We start from the raw sequence: 23,046 nt of genomic DNA, 5'->3' as shown, positions 1-23,046 counted from the left end.
TTTTTGTTGAAAACGGTGTCGTGTAAACAGCCCCCAAATCAATATTTCTTGTTTAATAGATTTTCAATTGTACAATGAGGGGCCGTTTACACGACACCATTTTCAACAAAAAACATAAAACTTTTTATGCGTTTTGGCCGTTCATTTACACGACAACGGCGTTTTTGGTGGCCTGAAAAAGCAAACTTTTGAAAACAGGTTTCAAAGTGCACATTTTTGAAAACAGTCTCCGTGCAAACAACAAAAACCATAAATGCGTATCTGTGAAAACGATGACGTCATGCACGTGCGCATTACATGTTCAGTATATAGTATTTCATCGCCATCTAATGGCCTGCCAGCAGAATACAACGTTTTTAGTCATTTTCACGGATTCGTATGAATGTGGGTCGTTTTGACATCGGTGTCGTCTGTACATGGAAAACTCTAAGGAAAAACTTCTCCATTTTAAGCGTATCGTTGTCGTGTAAACGTACCCTGAAGCTATCATTTTGGTAGCCTAACCATTTATTTAGTTTGACAGAACGCTTCATAAGGGAACTATGCCATCTTTGTTTCTGAAGGAGCAATCACCTTACAAAACAAAGATCTGGGATTTCGTTTCAGCAATATTTTTCAATTTGAATTTTTTTGTTCAGACAAGTGTGTTTGGAGTTTAATGTTATGAAGTAATTGACATTTCATTGACGACTTTTGAAAGTTCCTGTAAACAGGAAAATATGTAGCTGCCTTTTTTAACACTATAGGCCTTTTTTTTTTTTTACTGATTGTTTGCTTAAAGGTGCATTGTTTTTTCTATCATTTGTGAAACATAAAAGATTCTGAGAAATGAATGTCCATACAATGAAAGTCATGAGGTCCAATGTTGTTTGGACCTCAACATTCTTCAAAATATGTTCCACAAGAAGAAAGTCATTCAGGTTTGGTACAACATGAGGGTGAATATGACACAATGTTCATTTTTGGGTTAGCTATGAATATACAGGTGCTGGTCATATAATTAGAATATCATCAAAAAGTTGATTTATTTCACTAATTCCATTCAAAAAGTGAAACTTGTATATTATATTCATTCATTACACACAGACTGATATATTTCAAATGTTTATTTCTTTTAATTCTGATGATTATAACTGACAACTAAGGAAAATCCCGAATTCAGTATCTCAGAAAATTAGAATATTGTGAAAAGGTTCAATATTGAAGACACCTGGTGCCACACTCTAATCAGCTAATTAACTCAAAACACCTGCAAAGGCCTTTAAATGGTCTCTCAGTCTAGTTCTGTAGGCTACACAATCATGGGGAAGACCGCTGACTTGACAGTTGTCCAAAAGACGACCATTGACACCTTGCACAAGGAGGGCAAGACACAAAAGGTCATTGCAAAAGAGGCTGGCTGTTCACAGAGCTCTGTGTCCAAGCACATTAATAGAGAGGCGAAGGGAAGGAAAAGATGTGGTAGAAAAAAGTGTACAAGCAATAGGGATAACCGCACCCTGGAGAGGATTGTGAAACAAAACTCATTCAAAAATGTGGGGAGGTTCACAAAGAGTGGACTGCAGCTGGAGTCAGTGCTTCAAGAACCACTACGCACAGACGTATGCAAGACATGGGTTTCAGCTGTCGCATTCCTTGTGTCAAGCCACTCTTCAACAACAGACAGCGTCAGAAGCGTCTCGCCTGGGCTAAAGACAAAAAGGACTGGACTGCTGCTGAGTGGTCCAAAGTTATGTTCTCTGATGAAAGTAAATTTTGCATTTCCTTTGGAAATCAGGGTCCCAGAGTCTGGAGGAAGAGAGGAGAGGCACACAATCCACGTTGCTTGAGGTCCAGTGTAAAGTTTCCACAGTCAGTGATGGTTTGGGGTGCCATGTCATCTGCTGGTGTTGGTCCACTGTGTTTTCTGAGGTCCAAGGTCAACGCAGCCATATACCAGGAAGTTTTAGAGCACTTCATGCTTCCTGCTGCTGACCAACTTTATGGAGATGCAGATTTCATTTTCCAACAGGACTTGGCACCTGCACACAGTGCCAAAGCTACCAGTACCTGGTTTAAGGACCATGGTATCCCTGTTCTTAATTGGCCAGTAAACTCGCCTGACCTTAACCCCATAGAAAATCTATGGGGTATTGTGAAGAGGAAGATGCGATATGCCAGACCCAACAATGCAGAAGAGCTGAAGGCCACTATCAGAGCAACCTGGGCTCTTATAACACCTGAGCAGTGCCACAGACCGATCGACTCCATGCCACGCCGCATTGCTGCAGTAATTCAGGCAAAAGGAGCCCCAACTAAGTATTGAGTGCTGTACATGCTCATACTTTTCATGTTCATACTTTTCAGTTGGCCAAGATTTCTAAAAATCCTTTCTTTGTATTGGTCTTAAGTAATATTCTAATTTTCTGAGATACTGAATTTGGGATTTTCCTTAGTTGTCAGTTATAATCATCAAAATTAAAAGAAATAAACATTTGAAATATATCAGTCTGTGTGTAATGAATGAATATAATATACAAGTTTCACTTTTTGAATGGAATTAGTGAAATAAATCAACTTTTTGATGATATTCTAATTATATGACCAGCACCTGTATATGGCTTTAGCTCGAGTAAGACTAATGAAGAGAAATTTTATTAAGCCATCTATTAATTAACACAATTTTGCACACAATTTCTGTACTTTTAGAAACAGCACCTCTGGTGGCTTTTTGTTTTGAGGGTCTGCACACTCAATGCAGTGTGTTGTAAATTTCTAATGCTCCTTCACTGAAGTGCAATCAACAGTAAAGTACAAATGTGGTCTTGTCCAATTTTTGGCCATGTTTCCAGTCAGGGATAATGACAGTGGAGGAGTAAATGACTCTATGTTTATCTGCTCTGATGGAGTAACTGCCCAAGCTCTGAAACTGTGGGTAAGACTTTTTTGGCGTTAGCGTTAGACCTCATCCTTGTAGAGAAAATTGAATTCTGTTCTATAAATGAATTCTGTTTATAATGCCTTGCTACATTTCATCACAAATGCCAAGTTCACTGTTTACTCTGTGCAATGGTGGGGTGGCCATTTCGGTGTGTACACAGCTGCGCTGGTATGTGGTTATTTACAAGGCAATCCTAACTAAATTACTTTCTTATCTCTATGAGCTTCTTTTCATAATTGCAAGCCACTCTGGGATGAGGTCTAGTGAGGTAATACTAGTTATTTTTCATATTTCATATTTTTAATAAATTGTTCCTATAAATTAGACCAGTTGTTCCCAGCCCTGGTCTTGGAGTACACCCAAAACGGCACATTTTAGATGTCTCACTTGTCTGAACACCCATCTGAGGTCATGCCGTCTTTACTAATGAGCTAATGAGATGAATCAGGTGTGTTTGGTTATGGAGACATTTGAAATGTGCAGTGCTAGGAGTACTCCAGCGTTGGGAACCACTGTATTGAGGGTCGTTTATACAACACTGTTTTCATCTAAAAGTGGAAAACTTTTTATGCGTTTTGGCCGTTCATTTACATGACAACGGTGTTTTGGGGGCCTGAAAATGCTAACTTTTGAAAACGGGTTTCAAAGTGCAATTTTTTGAAAACTGTACCATTATCATTTCCGTGTAGGGGAGCGCGGGGCACAAACTAACGCGGTGTTAGTTGTAACACACGTGGTTTAAATACTTCCACACACGCTAGCATGAAGAAACTTAGCATATTTATTAGTTGCCATATCGACAATATAAAGAGAAAAGAATGCTGAAGATATATGGAATCTTTGGAAGATATTACTGAACATTAGTCATTTTTGTGGATCCGTGTGAACAGGGGATCGTTTTGATAACGTTGTCATCTGTACGCAAAAAACGCAAAGGAAAAACATCTACGTTTTTAGTACATTGTTGTTGTGTAAACTACCCTTAGACTGCCACGTTTTCTCAGTTTGGAGCTCTGTGGATGTTTGCACAACCAAATGAAAATGCTTTGAGTAGGCTGACAGCTTATTGGGTAAGTAAATGAATATGACCATTTAAAAATAAATAAATAAATTTTACCTTGACAAATTGATTTCAAATTTTAAATTATAAAAAATAAATAAATAAAATGTGCACACTGTCACAGCCACGCCCACACTGGGCTGTCCCCCATCTGCCACACTCTGCTCTGAGCCACCAGAGTTCTAATAATACACACCTGTGATTCACTATCTCTCAATCAAGGACTATATATAAATCCCTGCATTACTCCCCACTGGTGCCTGGTCTCATACTACTATGTTCAGACTCTCAGACATTTTCCTGTTGGGTCCTTACCTGTTGTTGAATTTTTGTTGTTCTCCGTGTGTGATTACCTCTGTGCACATCTGTTTAGACTTTATTCCGCTGTGTTCTCTCCAGGTCTCATGCTTTCTACTTTCTAAATTGTAGTCAGCCTCGACCCAGATTCCACTGCAAAGTATATTTTAGAAAAAGCTCATCCCCAAAATGGCTTAATTATCATAGAGACCGTTTGCCCTGGTTTCAATAATATGAAAACAGTACCACCAAAACGATATTCAATCAGTTGTAATGTGGAAGCGACAGCGGGACATCAAGAACCATCATGTGATAAAGAGTTTGTGACCGTGATTACCAGTCAGAGTATAAACAATCTTATCACCCTTTGGGTGATCACACCTGTAGTATCACGAATGACATTGGAACAAATGGTTATGACTTAAGTTGTTATTCTTAATTTACATTTAAAACAAAATAATACTTTGATGAAAATGGAATTTCAATGGATTTTTTTTTAAAACCAACATTAATACAAAATTTTTAAACTTTGAAAGAACTTTTCTGAGAACCGTGGGTTTTAAACTATATTTTAATCGTGTTACACAGAAGAAAGACTTTTGAATGACATGTTGGAAAACTTATATAATCAGATGGTAAATGCATAAGGTCACTAATATATTTCCCTGCTTAGATAATGAATCTGGAATGATAAAGATAGCAATCCTGAAACAAAAAGGAAGTATAGTCCATTCAATATGTCAATGTATTTTCCTCAAACTAAGGAAATTACTTTTTACTGAAAGGTTATGTCTAAGGTCACATATTTTCATAACCCATGATTCCTGGTGGATTAAAACCATGAGACAGGGATATTTTTTGTGTATTATTGGCTGAACAATCTATACCCATGTACACATTACAATAAGAAGAGTCATGTTTTTGTTTGTGTAAAATTTAATATGCCCCTTACCCTTAGAGTCAGATCTCTATAAAATTGAATTGTGTTTTGTTCAGAACAAACTTCCAAAATCTCATTTTAGCTGGACATTTTTTTGGCTATGTAGCTTTTTTCCCCCTTTCTCCCCATACAGGTACCTGTATATGAAAATGCAGTTTTGTTCAGGACAGTTCCAGCTGAAGTAAAGTGCTACTGTGAGATACTGTAATAGCTGTCCATAGTCGTTTACTCACACTTTTGATTTATTGGATATAGCAGTAGGTAGTAGGCTAAATGTTGTTCCACAGAGCAGCAGAATAACAATCGAACAATATAGAGCTATGTTCCTGCAGGGCATTACTATACAGGTGCTGGTCATATAATTAGAATATCGTGAAAAAGTTCATTTTTTTATTGTAAATTATTTTAAAAAATGAAACTTTCATATATTCTAGATTCCCTACATGTAAAGTAAAACATTTCAAAAGTTTTTTTTTTTAAATTTGTTGATTAGAGCGTACAGCTCATGAAAGTCCAAAATCCAGTATCTCAAAATATTAGAATATTTACATTTGAGTTTCATTAAATGACCATCCCTACAGTATAAATTCCAGGTATCTTTTGTTTTTTGAAACCACACTAATGGGGAAGACTGCTGACTTGGCAACGGTCCAGGAGACAATCATTGACACCCTCCACAAAGAGAGTAAGTCACAGAAGGTCATTACTGAATGGGGTGGCTGTTTACAGAGTGTATATCAAAGCATATTAAATGCAAAGTTGACTGGAAGGAAGAAATTGGGTAGGCAAAGGTGCACAAGCAACAGGGATGACCGCAAGCTTGAGAATACTGTCAAGTAAAGCCAATTCAAACACTTAAGAGAGCTTCACAATGAGTAGAATGAAGCCGGAGTCAGCGCATCAAGAGTCACCACACTCAGACATCTTCAGGAAAAGGACTACCAAGCCACTTCTGAACCAGAGACAACGTCAGAAGCATCTTACCTGGGCTAAGGAGAAAAAGAACTGGACAGTGAACAGTGGTCGAAAGTCCTCTTTTCAGATAAAAGTAAATTTTGCATTTCATGTTGAAATCATGGTCCCAGAGTATGAAGGAAGACTGGAGAGGCACAGAATCCAAGCTGCTTGAAGTCTAGTGTGAAGTTTCTGAAGTCAATAATGATTTGGGGGGGCCGTGACGTCTGCTGGTGTTGGTCCATTGTGTTTTATCAAGTGCAGAGTCAATGCAGCCATCTTCCAGGAGATTTTGGAGCACTTTATGCTTCCATCTGCTGACAAGCTTTATGGAGATGCTGATTTCCTTTTCCAGCAGGACTTTAGCACCTGCCCACAGTGCAAAAACCACTTCCAAGTGGTTTGCTGAGCATGATATTACTGTGCTTTATTGGCCAGCCAATATGCCTGACCTGAATCTATGGGATATTTTCAAGAGAAAGATGAGAAACAGTCGATCCAACAATATACAGATGATCTGAAGGCTCAATAGTGCCTCAGCAGTGCCACAGGCTGATCACTTCCATGCCACACTTCAGTGATGCTGTAATTTGTGCTAGGAGCAAGTCATTTGCTGTAATATGTCCTGCCGATCAAGTATTGAGTGCACAAAAGAACATACTTTAAAGAACTTGAACTTTTCTGTTTTGCAAATCCATTTTTTGATTGATCTTAGGAAATATTCTAATATTTTGAAATACTGGATTTTGGACTTTCATGAGCTGTACGCTCTAATCATCAAAATTAAAAAAAAAAACTTTTGAAATGTTTTACTTTACATGTAGGGAATCTAGAATATATGAAAGTTTCATTTTTAAAAATAATTTATAATAAAAAAATGAACTTTTTGATGATATTCTAATTATATGACCAGCACCTGTAGTTCTTTACATAATGCAATAATAGAATAGTTGTAACGGCAGTCCACTGAAGGAGAGTTGTGTTGAACCCATGTGCAGGTATATTTAACCAAACATAGACAGATACAAAATAAACATAAACATGAGTATATGACTTGAACAGACCTGGCATGAACATTAACTGACTTGAAAAGGCTTACCAAAACAGCGGGTTACATAAACAACAAGGAAACATGGCAAAAAGGAGGGCTTAAGGTTAGGGCTGTGAATCTTTGGGTAGACAGCAAATTGATTTGATTCACGATTCATAGGTGTTCAATTCGATTCAAGAACGATTTTTGCAAATTCAGAACTATTCGATTCGAGATGCTTCACATTAAAATTTGATGCAATTTGATTAATTTGATTCGATTCTGCATTTTTATATGCATTCATAGGGTTATTGAAATGCTTCCCTCAATGTGTCTTAGTCAGGGTGCGAATTACACAGCGACCTTCAGGGGGTCAGAGTAAGGGCAAAAAAAAAACCCTTTTGTCCATTGTTAATGTTGGTTATGTTGTTAGTTCTTAATGATGCTACATAACTTTATTTTAATAGCTTAAAAATTGGCATTTGTAGAAATTTACATAAGCCAAAATTTTAAAAGGCTTTAAAATTATTGTTAGTTCACGTTAACTATAGTGTAGGATAGTGCTAATGGTTACACAACCTTATTAAAGTGTTCCAGGTACATTAAACATATGCTTACATGGCGAGACTACCCTAGAATATCATGAACTTTCCCAATTAATCCTAAACTAACTTTTCTTCATGGAATAGTAAGAAAAGCCCTTTTTGTTCTCTTTATACAGATCATTTTCTTTACGATGATTCTGAAATAGTTTCAGCAGTTTCCTTCGTACATTCAGTTTAACATTATTAAGTTTAATTTCATTTATCATTCATTGGAACTATTTAGACACTTACTTACGTTATGTGTTTGCTCCTTCCATGCAATAAATGCACGCCCTTGAATAAGCGGGGTTTTACTTCAACTGCTCCGGTAATGTCAATGGTATGACCCATTTCCATAAAACCTGAGTATTTTATCTTATAGAAAATAACGGTGACGTTCCCACGCAATGAAAGCGCTTTATTTCAAAAGTAGTGACCACGCAATGACTTGATAGTTTTATCGATGGCTTGATCGGTTTGACTCAGGATTATTGCTGTCTCGATAGAGACTATCATCTGCTCATGTGAATAGCAGTGGCCGTCCTGAGGAGAGCTCAAACATGGGCTGCTCAAAAATGTCTCAATGTGAGCTACGGACAGAGCGCGAGCGCAATCCAGTGAAAGGCGGTAAAGAGTGCAGCGCGTATCTGTGAAGGAGAGCTGTGAGAGCGCGAATGACGGCGCACAACGTCTCCATCAATTCACGCATGTAGTAATTTAATGTTTATATATTTTAAAGTATTGAATCGCTATCGAATCATGATTAATCCGATTCTTAGCCATTTACATTGATTATCGACCGAAATTAACGATTCATGATTCAAAAAACATTGATGCATGTGCATTGTCAGGATTTGTAATCGATGAATCGAGAAAACGAGTGAATCGTTACACCTCTACTTAAGGTGTGTTAACACCATGTTGTAATTTCAGTAATTATGAGATTTCAACTTGTCATGTATCTTGTCTGCTGTATCACATGACTGCTGCAGATTCATTTAGACGTTGATAGTGTTGCCATAGAAAAGCTAAATTTCTTGGAGCCGGCCAATAATTAGTCGCCGTTCTGACATAGTCTACTGTGTCTACAACCTAAACAGCGTATGAGAATGACAGGGACGAGAAGAAACTGTTGAAAAAAGTCGTTATTTTTGTTTTGTTTTTGCACACAAAAAGTATTCTCGTCACTTCATAAAATTAAGTTTAAACCACTGTAGTCATGTGGACTATTTTAACGATGTCTTTACTACTTTTCTAGACGTTGAATGTGGTAATTACATTGCTTTCTCTTGGGGATCAGAAACCTCTCGGATTTTATCAAAAATATCTTAATTTGTGTTCCGAAGATGAACGAAGGTCTTACAGGTGTGGAACGACATGAGGGTGAGTAATAAATGACAGAAATTTCATTTTTGGGTGAACTAACCATTTAACCCATGTAGTATTACCCAGTATTTCTTAGGTAAGAACACTATAAGTACATGTACTGTAAAATAAAGTGCAACCTAAATTTGAATATCCAATATTATACAGTAGGCTTTATAAGGATATATGTTTGTTTTAATAAAATAACTGTAAATAAAAAAATGAAATATTGTAATTGTAAATAATTTACAATCTGACTCTTTATAAATTTGTATTTATTGCTCAAACATCTTTCCCATTTGTCTGTAATACTGGGTGTCCTTTTTGACTCTAAGCATGTTTATACAGCTGAGTCTTTGTAGACTGTTTTCTTATATGATAATGCTTGTGCTTTTCATCTGAGTTTAGTCATTTAGTCATAATTCTCTATAATTGCTGCTGTCGTAAGCACATAAAAGGCAGCCAGGTGCTAATTAACACAAGATGTGCATGAGAGCTGATAATGCCATCACAGACCCAGAGTGAAAAACAATCTGCATACTCAACACATGTGCATTGAGGAACGTCAAATTAGAACCATCCACTTCTGATTACAATCAATCATTATAACATTATTTTCCATACCTAATAATAATTTTGTCTGCTGTTTAAAGTTGTGATGCCTTTTAAGTACAACTACACTGTAAAAAAAAAAAAAATACATTTTTTAAGTTATAAATAAAGATTATTTGAGTATGTTTTACTTCAGACTTTAATGTTTAATTCAATGTGGTACTTGCCTTTTCTTTGTATTTTTTTTCCTGACATTTTCTAGAAATTTGCGAAAAACGTTTCTATGTCAATCGTATACACCATTTTTTTCAATGTATATACTGTATATATATGTATGTATATATATATATATATATATATATATATATATATATATGTCCGCTATAGGTTTAGGAGTTTATTAATTTTTTTTTACTTTAATACAGACATGTTTTTATATATTTTTATAAATATGACCCATAATTCCCACACATAATTTATTCACATAAAAACATGATATTAGAGTTTTAAAATCAAAAATTTAAAAAGAGAACAATGCATTCACGGCTGTTTAAACCAATGAGCATTAAGCTGTGTCATAAGCAAGTCGTTTCCCATCGTGCTTTTGATCAGCGCCTGACCATAGACTGTAAAAAAAGATGGACGACGCATCTTTACGCAGCCGATTTTGCTCTCGCAGTACATTGAAGGCACATGTGATCGTAAGGCGGCTGCAGCGCCGATCAAAGTCGGACAAATTTTCTAACCAGAATGCATTGCTTTTGTCTGGCGCCAGCCGATCTTTGCGGCGCCGCATGAAGTTGAACAAGTCTATAATGTCGGTGTGAAATAAACAGTTATGGAAATGTAGAAATTAAAGCTCCAATCTCTTTGTGAAGATCCAGAAAAAAGTCCATTTGCGCCTCGGTAACTACCTCACTCAGAGAAGCTGTCAATCATGACGTCACACCCCCGGGCATCAAGTAACTAACTAAAACCAAACTTATTTAAAGAACGAACACTTGAACTAACACCAGCGTGTTAAAAACTGCCTAAAATGACAGAAAACGTCTTTGGAAAAAAAAAATGTTTAAAGTGTAATTTGATTGTTTAGTTTGCTTAATGTCCCAATACATTTCATGGAGAGGGCGGGGTTTATGACCTATACTGCTTCCAACCACCTGGGGGCGATCAAGATCAATCACTTTTTTTAGGACTTGTGTGGCACGCTTGTGCCTGACCAAAGAACTTTTGAATCGCTCTCGCGGTACTTTGGCCTGGTCCCAAATGGCACCCTAAACCCTTACGGTCTTCCTTTTTGAACACAAAAACGTTATGGACAGCAGCTTTAAATAAAAGTCTGTGACAATTACAACATTAAGACGAAGGTGGTGCTGTCGCACTTAACTCAACTCGCTAATTTATTCAGAGAATATGGCAATAACTGTAAACAACCTAAATGCTATCTGACTTTAAATGTGGCTAGCACAATGGCTAAAAAAAGAAAAGTGGACAACAAATATTGACAATTCCAACCAAGATGGTAAACAGAATATTTATTCTGTGAATACAAAGAAAAGCCAATGTGTCTCATATGTCAAGAGTCAAAGAGTATAATAGAAGGCGTTTCGAAACGAAACACTATTAGTTTTTCTGAAATCCATGAGTTGTTTCAGTAGTTTTGTTTAAATAACAGTTGGCATTATGCCCAGTGCATATAATAAATGCTTATAAGTTAAAGTTGTCTTTTCAAAGAGCTACCAAAATAAGCCAAATAATACAATTTCAGATACCATGTGTCAACATACCATGTGGTATTTATATCTGTAATTTGCTGACTATTTTGCTTTATCAAAATTACTTTCTGAAATTGAAATTGTTGTTTTTAAAGTACTGTCTTACGCTACTGTTTTATGCTACTGTTTCAAATCACTGTTTTATGCAGTTATGCTGGTCAGAGACCTTATTTTTTGTTTTGATAAAAGATAAAGAAGACTGCTGTGACACAAATGTGTTACAACTCAAAATTAAAACCTCTTTGTTTTGATAAATGTGGTTTAATTAACTGTGAGTTTTATTATAGTTACTAATACACATATTTCTTCAATAAATTAAAAAATATTCTAAATATATGTCCAGCCCCTGATTTTATTCACAACCCTCGGCATGGCCCTTACTGAGTTTGGATTTGACATCCCTACCCTACAGTCTCGTGGACTTACGGACACGCGAACGCGGCAGCCATTTGTAAGTCCACAAGACCGAAAGTGCATAGAAATGTGCCATTTGGGATTCAGCCCCTGATGTCTTAAGCCTCGTTTACAATGCACGCGTCTGCGGCGCGTTACGGCTGCGACGCGGCTACCGGAGCTGATACGCGGTCACTCTAGTCAATGCTCGTGTTTACACCAGCCGCGCCGCGGTGCGTTTTAGAAGCGTTCCAGAAGCGGCTCACCGCGCCGCTTCGCTAAAGATAGGCGCCTCGCCTACTTTTGACGGACGCCGCGTCCAAGACGCGCAGCTAAAATACAAAATAAAGTCAAAATAATCACCCTGTGTAAACTCCCGCTCATATTTCACATCACTAGGAGGCCAGAAACTGAAGACAAGAGAATATAAGTTGAAAAACTTGACATTTTTTTGTTCTTGTCATCCATAACTGGACTTTTAAGTGTATTAACTTCGTCTGTAGGCTACAGCAAAATAAAGTATGGCATAGCAATAAACACAATTAAACCGGACAAAATATAACCATTTAGCCATTAAAAACACGAAAAAAAAAAAATCAAGGGAAAAAACGTCAGACAGGCAAATCTCGTGGTCTCGCGAATCCAGCCGCTTCGCTTCTAAAATGCTTCTGGTGTGAGTTGTCACCGCGTGGAGGACGGAACAAAACCTTGCCGGAGCCGTAACGCGCCGCAAACGTGTGCAGTGTAAACGAGGCTTTACACCAATCGGTCTGCGCGGCACCGACGCATCTCGAACAAGCCTAAAGACGACGTGTGTTGCATGTTTTTTTTTCGACAAGTTCCTGTATTTAACCAGTCTTGATATTGAACATATATGTGATATTAACAAAAATTAAGATTACGCTATCTAGTAAATATATATATACTTGATTCAATCGCATCCACTTCTTCGGCTACAATCAACGCAAAATTCGCGTGGTCTGCCATAAATGACGCTGGATCAGCACCTGCAACCGGCAGATCTCGCCAGCTGGTGGCAGGCTAGTGCAGTTCATCTAGAACAAGCCTACCTTTTTTTGTTTTGTTGAGAAACTTGTCACGTGACCCAATTATTAGGAGACAGGTGTTATAAATAAAGTAACACTTTAATGATTTCATTTTTGCAGCATTGCTCTTTTTTGTCCAGCCCATCTTTTGCTGCGTTTTAGACACACATGGCTTGGCAGGGAGTTAAAACAATAATTTTGTTTTTGTGCTGTATCGGTTTGGTTCTATCACGCGGTTCAAAGCCAGTCTCTACTTTAGATATTTTTTCAGTCGTAGATTATGATTATTCTGATGGTGAAGCTGATAAATCAGATGTGCTGGCTCAAGACAGTGGATATGAACTGAAATCGGAGTTGGCAGTTTACTGTAATAATAATACTATGAAAGTGATTTTGCCCTCTGGTTCTCTCAGTCAGGTGAACATTTTGGGTAAGTATAGCAATTGTTTGTTTTCATACATGTAATTTTTATTGGCATTTCAATTTTTGTATAAATATTTTCAGGTTTTGCAGTAATTGAATCTGTGCTTAGGGCCCCAGCGGCCTGTGGATACTCTTTGACACAAGGCCATGGCCATAATATTTTGGTTGTTGACTACACTGGCTGTCATGTCACCTTGGAGGTATTAAAGTTATGGAAACATTTCTGCTCTTGAAGTTAACATCAAGTCAACTGTTAAAGGAGCATTCATTTACACACTCTTATGTCTTTCCAAACCTGAATGCGTTTCTCTTGAAACACGAAAGAAGATATTTTGAAAAGTGTTTTGTTGTTTGTACGTACGTACATATAGCGAAAGTCAATATAATTTGAACCCTATTGACTGTTAAAATGTGTTCCACAGAAGAAATATTTACATTTACATATAGTTCAAAGTGAATTATAAATAAGTGGCTTTGTTCAACCATCATGTTGTTCATATCTTTTGTAAGCTTTTATCCAATCTATTTAACTTTATACACATTCATGGTTCTATTGTAAATGGGTCACTGTCAGTGCATGTTATTTTAAAGAAAAAAACAAAATGTAATGTCTTGCTGCACCTCTGAAACAAATGGCCTTTTTCATTTGACATCCAAGCACTCTTATTTTTCGACCTCTCTCTCCTCCAAGAACCTGTGAACTAATCTAAAGTTCTGCCCTATACTTTCCTACCAAAAAAAAAAAAAAAAAATTAGTTGCAAATGCAGTTTCATTTTGCACCCAGCTTTCTCTCACGAATGTTCTGTCTTTAGGACGGCCGTTATACTCTGAGGGTTCTCTATCCGAATGAAGCTGGAAAGTTGGATGTGGCTACATTGTCTTGTGATGCAAACCAAAGTCTCACTGCTTCCCTAAAACGGCTCAATGTGCAGTCAGATCAGACATGTGCAAAACTACCCCCTCCACAACCTTCTCAATCATCACCTCCCCTATCCCCACCAAGCTTGTTGCCGCTGAACAGCAAACCAGGAGGTGAACATGAAACTCTCTTATGATTGCTTTTAAACACTTATAACGTTGCATTACTACATTCCAGGTTTAATTTCTTGAATTGGAAGTTCTGCTTCCTTCTTCAAATTAACTCTGCTTTTCATGTTTTCATTTAAGGCTGCAGCATCTCTGCCGATCAGAGAGTGTCGTGTAGCACCTCAGGTATAACACAAGACGAGTGCCTGACCAAAGGATGCTGTTTTGATGCAATGACCTCAGTCTGCTACTATCCCATGGATGGTATGTTTTTATACTTCACGGCTAAAACTGTAAGATGAGAAACTTAAGTATATTAAAGGGTTAGTTCACCCAAAAAAGAAAATTCTGTCATTAAATACTCCACCCTCATGTCATTCCACACCCGTAAGACCGTTGTTAATCTTCAGAACACAAATTAAGATATTTTTGATGATATCTGAGAGGTATATGACTCTTCTATAGACCGCAATTTATCCACCACTTTTAAGGTCCAGAAAAGTACTAAAGACATCGTTAAAACAGTTGACATGACTGCAGTGGTTCAACCTTAATTTTATGAAGCGACGAGAATACTTTTTGTTCCAAAAACAAAACTTTATTCTACAATATCTTCTCTTCTGTGTCATTCTCATACGCGGGTTACATTCAGCGCTTCCAGGTTCTACGTCATGACGCGATCTCATCATTGGCCGGCTCCTGCATCAGCATCACACGAATGCATCGTGCTGCTCACGTGAACGGCCTCTGCCAACGTTCTGACGTAGAACCTGGAAGCGTATGAAAATGACACAGAAGGTTGAACCACTGCAGTCACATCGACTGTTTTAACGATCTATTTAAGTCAAGGTTAAGAAGAAATCCATGTGCAGACGCCAGTGGTGTATACTCGAAAACCATACTTGAGTAAAAGTATAGATATCTTACCAGAAAATGACTTTGGTAGAAGTTAAAGTCCCTGTTTAGAATATTACTTGAGTAAAAGTTTTAAAGTATGTTTTTGTACTTAAGTATGAAAAGTATTTTTTTGATATTAAATGTACTTAAGTATTAAAAGTAAAAGTACAAGTAAATGTAAAATACTAAAGGAGCAAAAAATATTATTAAAAATTGTTCTATACACAGTTTGAGCAGCAAGATTGTTCAGTTTTAACTCTTCCTTACATTTTTTTTTTTTTTTAATTAAAAAAATGGCTAAATGTTTATTGTGATTTTTAAATATAAAAAATACTAATATATTAATTATACGTTGATCGTTCACGTTAATTCATAGTGCATTATAACTAATGTAAGATACAACTTTAAAATGTAAATGTTGAAATTAACAATGAACAATACTTTTATTAACTTTATTTAATGTTACAAATGTACTCTTATTGTAAAGTGTTACCATTTCATATAAATCCAAACAGTCATGCTTAAAAATAACCATCTTTACACACAAAGGCATAGCATGGGTCTATTATATGTATACTTTCACACATTATTTGCCTCTATTTTAGAAAACTTTATGATTATCTAGTCAAAATGTGTTACAGTGGCGATTTAAAAAAAAGAACTAAAATCGAATACATTTCTGATTTGATATGTTTCTGTCGCTGCATGATGAGGACACAGTTTAAATATGCAACTTCGCTGGATAACGAATGCATAACAGCGGACAAATGGATATAAACTAATGCAAATGAATGGTAAGAATCGTGACATTAAACAGTTGGTGTTTTTGTCACATTGTTTTAACCGCTTGAGGTACTACTAATGTTAGCATCCTCTCAGCCTCGACGGCAAACATACTACTGTTCTTCACTAATGCAGCATCTAGTTAACAAACTAATTACTTTATAATGATTTGAAAACATGTACTGTAGTGTACACTGTATAACATACCGTTTTGTTGTCCGTTTTAAATCCGTTTTTGAAGTGTCAAACGTCACGTGTCAAAACAAACTCTACGAGGCATCAGTGATAGTTTTTATGTCGCCTCTAGAGGCCGCTCTCGTACTGTATAATGACAGCGCACTCTTCTCAGCCGCTCCAGCAACGGACGCAACCCGGAAAATGAAATCAACCGCGGTTTTGCGAGCACTTCTTTCCGCGTGCTTGCTTGCAGTCTGTGTTCTTCCGACTTTATTTTGTAGTAAGTAACGAAAATGCTTTGGGAAAATGTATCGAAGTAAAAGTATACATTTTATTTAGGAAATGTAGTGGAGTAAAAGTAAAAGTTGACAGAAATAAACTCAAGTACAGATTCTCCCAAAAAATACTTAAGTACTGTAACGAAGTATTATTACTTCGTTACATTACACCACTGGCAGACGCAAGTGTTGTGAATTAGGTGGATTTTTTTTTTTTTTTTTTTTTTTTTCTTCCTGAAGTTCTTTTTATATAAATACTTGTGTTAGCGCTGTTTAAAGGTATAAACTGCAAGTTGGTTGGATTCATCTCAACCTTGTTTTCCCAGAATGCACTGCTGATAAGAATTTTGTGTTTGCTGTTCACAATGATTTCACAAACGTCCCTGTGAACCCCATGAGCTTGATTGTTGCTGGGAAGACGAATTGCAAACCCGTTATCTCCAACAAAGACTTTGCCATCTTCAAATTTTCTGTCACTGAGTGTGGAACACGTTCTTTTGTAAGTATGTTGCCATAGAAGAATCAGCTTGTACCAGGGTTTGTGCCATTGGGGTGTTTGAAAGAAATGAGGACAACTGATGTAATTTTACATCAGGTCATCGGCGAGACGACAGTTTACCTGGCTGAGGTACAGACTATCATCAGAGTTCGCAACCTGAAGTATGGCATGATATCCAGGGATAATCCTATCAGGTTTTTAAAATTGAATTATTTGAAAGTGGTGTAGCCTGTATTTTTGTTTTAATATACATTCCTGGGCCCGTATTTATCAAGCCTCTGAGAATTCCTCACAAGAACACTGCTAAGAATTGACTTAAGAGTAAAAAAATTCTTGGCTCAAAGCTGCACTTAAAAGTTAGTTATCAAGCGTCTCAGTCATTATTTAAGTGAAGTGTAGTACTAAATCTTAAGTGTCAGTCTTAGAGATGATTCATGACACTTTGCTGTGCCACAAACAGGATTTTGGAGGATGACCTAGGCATGGACCAATCACTGAATAGATTTCCTTATTTAACAATATTCTCAGATAAATTCACATTAAATGGTGAAATTCCTAAGAGGAGTTTACATTCAACACACATTTGACAAAGAATTTAAGAGAATACAATATGATATACACATTGGAAATCAAAGAAATGCGTATTCCACCATGTCTTAATTGCGAATTTTAAACCAGTGTGCTGTTAACTAACCTGCCTATATATAGCCTATAGATTTTAGGCTATATGAGAGAAACTTGATAAATACTGGCCCTGGTCTTTTAGTGCATGGTTCCAAGCCTTTGTGGTCTTTCATCACAGTGAATAAACTTGCTCTGTTTCTGAAACAACCTTCCTTTTCAGCTGATTTCACCTTGGTCACATGGGTGGTAAAAATTTAAAGTCATGATGAAATCAAGATTATATATATATATATATATATATATATACAGGTATACAGGTATACAGGTGCTGGTCATATAATTAGAATATCATGAAAAAGTTCATTTTTTTTATTGTAATTTATTTTAAAAAATGAAACTTTCATATATTCTAGATTCCCTACATGTAAAGTAAAACATTTCAAAAGTTTTTTTTTTTTTTTTAATTTGTTGATTAGAGCGTACAGCTAATGAAAGTCCAAAATCCAGTATCTCAAAATATTAGAATATTTACATTTGAGTTTCATTAAATGACCATCCCTACAGTATAAATTCCGGGTATCTCTTGTTCTTTGAAACCACACTAATGGGGAAGACTGCTGAATTGGCAATGGTCCAGGAGACAATCATTGACACCCTCCACAAAGAGAATAAGTCACAGAAGGTCATTACTGAATGGGGTGGCTGTTTACAGAGTGAAATATCAAAGCATATTAAATGCAAAGTTGACTGGAAGGAAGAAATTGGGTAGGCAAAGGTGCACAAGCAACAGGGATGACCGCAAGCTTGAGAATACTGTCAAGTAAAGCCGATTCAAACACTTGGGAGAGCTTCACAATGAGTAGAATGAAGCCGGAGTCAGCGCATCAAGAGTCACCACACTCAGACATCTTCAGGAAAAGGACTACCAAGCCACTTCTGAAACAGAAACAATGTCAGAAGCATCTTACCTGGGCTAAGGAGAAAAAGAACTGGACAGTGAACAGTGGTCGAAAGTCCTCTTTTCAGATAAAAGTAAATTTTGCATTTCATGTTGAAATCATGGTCCCAGAGTCTGAAGGAAGACTGGAGAGGCACAGAATCCAAGCTGCTTGAAGTCTAGTGTGAAGTTTCTGAAGTCAGTAATGATTTGGGGGGGCCGTGATGTCTGCTGGTGTTGGTCCATTGTGTTTTATCAAGTGCAAAGTCAATGCAGCCATCTTCCAGGAGATTTTGGAGCACTTTATGCTTCCATCTGCTGACAAGCTTTATGGAGATGCTGATTTCCTTTTCCAGCAGGACTTTAGCACCTGCCCACAGTGCAAAAACCACTTCCAAGTGGTTTGCTGACCATGATATTACTGTGCTTTATTGGCCAGCCAACATGCCTGACCTGAATCTATGGGATATTTTCAAGAGAAAGATGAGAAACAGTCGATCCAACAATATACAGATGATCTGAAGGCTCAATAGTGCCTCAGCAGTGCCACAGGCTGATCACTTCCAGGCCACACTTCACTGATGCAGTAATTTGTGCTAGGAGCAAGTCATTTGCTGTAATATGTGCTGCCGACCAAGTATTGAGTGCACAAATGAACATACTTTAAAGAACTTGAACTTTTCTGTTTAGCAAATCCATTTTTTGATTGATCTTAGGAAATATTCTAATATTTTGAGATACTGGATTTTGGACTTTCATGAGCTGTACGCTCTAATCATCAAAATTTAAAAAAAAAACTTTTGAAATGTTTTACTTTACATGTAGGGAATCTAGAATATATGAAAGTTTCATTTTTAAAAATAATTTACAATAAAAAAATGAACTTTTTCATGATATTCTAATTATATGACCAGCACCTGTGTATATATAAATTTTTTTTTTTTTTTTTTTTTTTTTTAAATAATTTATGGAATATTGCAGTATTTATTATAAATGATTTATCCATGTACATCACTTTTTCATTAATATGCCCTGGTAATTGTTGAATTTAAAATAACATATCTGTGTTTACTTGTGTGAGAGCAGGACAGCCTGTCACTCAGATGAGATCACAGCAATAGCAAACCCCAACTATCCAATCAATTCCCCATGGACAAAATCAAGTCCTGCCCTGCCTTTTTTTTCTTCTTTTTTTTTCTTCTTTTTTTTTCCCCCTTTCTTTTCTTGTTTAAGCCATTTCACGTGTGTGTGTGTGTGTGTATATGTCACAATAGGAAAGAAAACACTTGCAATTTCTATTTCATTCTGACTTTAGTTAAATAGCTATGCAAAGATTGTTCCTCATTTTTCTTCCTTTCTTTTTTTGTGCTCTTTAGGCTGATGGTTGAATGCCGCTACCAGAAGGTTTCAGGTGATCCTTTGCTCTCTGGACCTGTACTTGCCAGTGCAGGCTACATGGTTATGAGTCCCAGTCTTCCTCCATACCTGCTTTCTGAAGGACTGTTTGGAGTTCAGCTTTTAATTTCTGAGGGTGAATTTCTATAGCTGTGAAGCTGGTGTTGATCAGAATAGCGATGGAATATTTCATACTTTCATACCTCCTTCCCTCCCCTTTGCAGATGAGACTTTCACCAAGTTTTATCCGCAGTGTCATCAGCCCCTACATGTTCTTTTGGGGAAGCCGGTATATCTGGAATTGCGTCTGAGATCTCCAAAACCTACAGCTACTCTTCTGGTTCACTACTGTGTGGCCTATCCACGCTCCGCTAAGAGTGCCCTGGTTCTGCTTTTTGAGGGGTAAGAACCTCAATTTTAAATTCAAAGCAAAGATGCTAACATTGATGCAGCGTTGCGTTGAATTGAGGATGCAGATTTCCAATCTGAATGAATCTGAATTAAATTAATTTAAAATTCAAATACACAACTGCAATGAGTGGAATTTTTAAATGGATGAATACTGAATGTATGGTTGTGAGAGCCCAGTTTTAAAAAAAATCTTAAGTTTTGTTCAAAATGCTACGTATAGACATTTGTATTTGATTTATATTTAGTTAACTTCATTAACATTTCAGTTTCCATAATTCTTACCTGTGAACTTCCTTGAATTTAAGTTCAGGAAGCTGTATTTGAAGTTACAAAGGCTGCTAAGAACTTGATATGCATATTTATAAGTTTTGCTGATCTTGTATGTCTTTTAATTCATGAATGATTAATGGTTCTTTTTTTCTTTTCTTTTTTTTTTTTTTTTTCTTTTTTTCTGGAGATGCCCTAATCCTCTTGACTCTGGCAATACCTCCACCCTTTATGTGAAACATCTGCCTCAGAATCAGCACCAGCGTCGCTTTGAGATTAAAGCCTTTCAGTTCATGGATTTGTCAAGCAAAAAATATCTAAATGAGGAGGTAACTACTAGACAAAAACACATGACCAGAATCATGATTTGGTAAGACAACCTGATGGTTCCTGTGTTTTTGTTTTGTTTTTTGTGTTTTCTCCCTGCAAACAGATTTACTTCATGTGTTCTACTGAAGTGTGCATGCCCTCTGGGTCGCCCTGTGCAGAGACCTGCTTTGATGGAAAGGTGTGTGTCATGCCAAATTTGTATACGTTAAAGGCAAGCTCACACTGCTGGACTGCAAGACTACCTGAATCGCTGTGGTGCTCACGCTAAACAAGGTTTCTTGTCATAGCAGAGCGCATACAGTGCTACTGTACTATACACAAACTGAAAGACCTTTGGTCAAGAGGCAGTCTGGACCAACATCGAGGGGGGAGGGAAAAAAAAAAATTCTCACATAAATTCATGCGTGAAATTAGAGATTACAAGATTTGTTTATACCGTCTGCACTGTGATTGGCTGGATTAGTTCCACCTTGTTGCATCGCACAAACTAAAAGATCATGTGGCGATTTTTAAAACCTGTTGAATATTATCGAAGCATCTTTGACTGTTTGAGATCACATCACTGACTTGCTCATCAACAAGTGCTGATTTGGCTGCGATCTGGGGGTTTTGTCACAGACCTTGGAAATCTGTCTTTAAACTCAAAATCATGTATTGTAAGCTTGCCTTAAGAGTCACTCAAATGTTCATGATGGATTACTATAGGCTTGTTCGAGATGCATCGGCGCTGCGCTAACTCTCTCGCTGTACTTTGATATATATGCTGACCGGTCTGCGTAGCACCGATGCATCTCGAACAAGCCTATTGACTTGTTTCTGTTGTCTGCAAGCTGATGTGATTTTTATCAATTTTCTTGTAGTCTCAATGAATAAGGCCCAGGCGAACCACTGGCAGTTGGAGTGTGCAAATCGTCTTGTGTTTCTGTTAACTTGTCTAACTTGGAATAAAATTTTTATCTCTGTGCAAGATGTACATTTCTAGCAAGCACCAAAGACTTAAGCATCTAACTGTCCATAGATGTAAACTTATCAGGGGTGAAACAGGTGACAAATATGTGAACTTGGGGGTGGTGTGGGGACATGCTCCACAGGGAAGAAAAATGCTTAATATCAGTTTTATATATTATATAGAAACGGCACTTGAATAAACTGAAAACTGAGCTCAAAATACTAGAAACTGTTAGAATTATTTTTGAAACCTCTTTTAAAATATTGCTTTTTAACATGGCCTAACATTGCTTTTTAAAATTGTTCAATTTTAAAATTTGTAGGCAACAATCATCTGTCATTTAGTCAGTTATGGAAACTCAATACATGTCAATTGTGTACCATGCTTTATTGCATAATGAATAAAAAGCTACAAATACAGAAGGAAAAATTTAAGCTTTTCTACAGCCAAAAAATAAAACCCCTTCAATATCAGCTGAAATTATCTCACTTAGAATTCAGGAAAACTATGCACACAGTTGATCTGATTACAAAAACAGAAGTGAGCATAGATTTGAGATCCTTATCCTCAGTTAATTTTCCTGTTTTCTGTGGCACAAAAAGAAACTAATAAAAATCATGAAAAAGTCACTATCAGATTAAAAACTTGAGCATAATTCTGGCATACATACACTGTTATTACTGCTTTGGACAATGCCTTTCATTAGAATGTTCTGTCGATTCCTGTAATAAGAGGGTAATTGTTACCTATGAGAACAATTTGCTTGCAATTCGTGACAACATTTCAAGCAAATCTTGATGTAGGCCAAAATATAAAAGATAAGTGTAGTCTCAAACTACTTGTAGGATTAGTTCACTTCTGAATGAAAATTTCCTGATAATTTACTCACCCCCATGTCATCCAAGATGTTCATGTCTGTCTTTCTTCAGTCGAAAAGAAATTAAGGTTTTTGAGGAAAACATTTCAAGATTTTTCTTCATATAGTGGACTTCAGTGGGGTTCACTGGGTGGAAGGTCCAAATTGCAGTTTCAGTGCAGCTTCAAAGGGCTCTACGCAATCCCAGATGAGGAATAAGGGACTTATCTAGTGAAACGATCAGTCATTTTCTAAAAAAAAAAAAATTTACTTTTTA

The 23,046-nt window shown here is 36.8% G+C and overlaps 1 protein-coding gene across 1 annotated transcript; it reads left to right on the top strand.

The window, feature by feature from the left end:
- The first annotated feature begins 13,019 nt into the window (after positions 1-13,019).
- LOC127501517 (zona pellucida sperm-binding protein 4-like) lies at positions 13,020-21,931 on the top strand. Its single transcript, XM_051873520.1, has 11 exons — positions 13,020-13,346; positions 13,421-13,539; positions 14,153-14,372; positions 14,508-14,630; positions 16,828-17,000; positions 17,097-17,194; positions 19,938-20,092; positions 20,181-20,358; positions 20,825-20,963; positions 21,068-21,142; positions 21,825-21,931. The coding sequence occupies exons 1-11, from the start codon at positions 13,085-13,087 to the stop codon at positions 21,831-21,833; spliced, it is 1,551 nt and encodes a 516-aa protein (XP_051729480.1). The 5' UTR covers positions 13,020-13,084; the 3' UTR covers positions 21,834-21,931.
- Positions 21,932-23,046: the final 1,115 nt, after the last annotated feature.

The sequence above is a fragment of the Ctenopharyngodon idella genome, chromosome 19 (assembly GCF_019924925.1).
Source record: "Ctenopharyngodon idella isolate HZGC_01 chromosome 19, HZGC01, whole genome shotgun sequence".
Lineage (NCBI taxonomy): Eukaryota > Metazoa > Chordata > Actinopteri > Cypriniformes > Xenocyprididae > Ctenopharyngodon > Ctenopharyngodon idella.
This window is presented reverse-complemented; position numbering and strand designations above follow the sequence as displayed.

What these genes read in the sequence shown, in the direction of transcription:
- LOC127501517 (XM_051873520.1), top strand. Translation starts at nt 13,085, where the DNA reads ATGGCTTGGCAGGGAGTTAAAACAATAATTTTGTTTTTGTGCTGTATC. An exon ending in CAGTCAGGTGAACATTTTGG is followed by an intron (nt 13,347 to 13,420) that starts GTAAGTATAGCA and finishes AAATATTTTCAG; the next exon opens with GTTTTGCAGTAATTGAATCT. An exon ending in GCTGTCATGTCACCTTGGAG is followed by an intron (nt 13,540 to 14,152) that starts GTATTAAAGTTA and finishes TTCTGTCTTTAG; the next exon opens with GACGGCCGTTATACTCTGAG.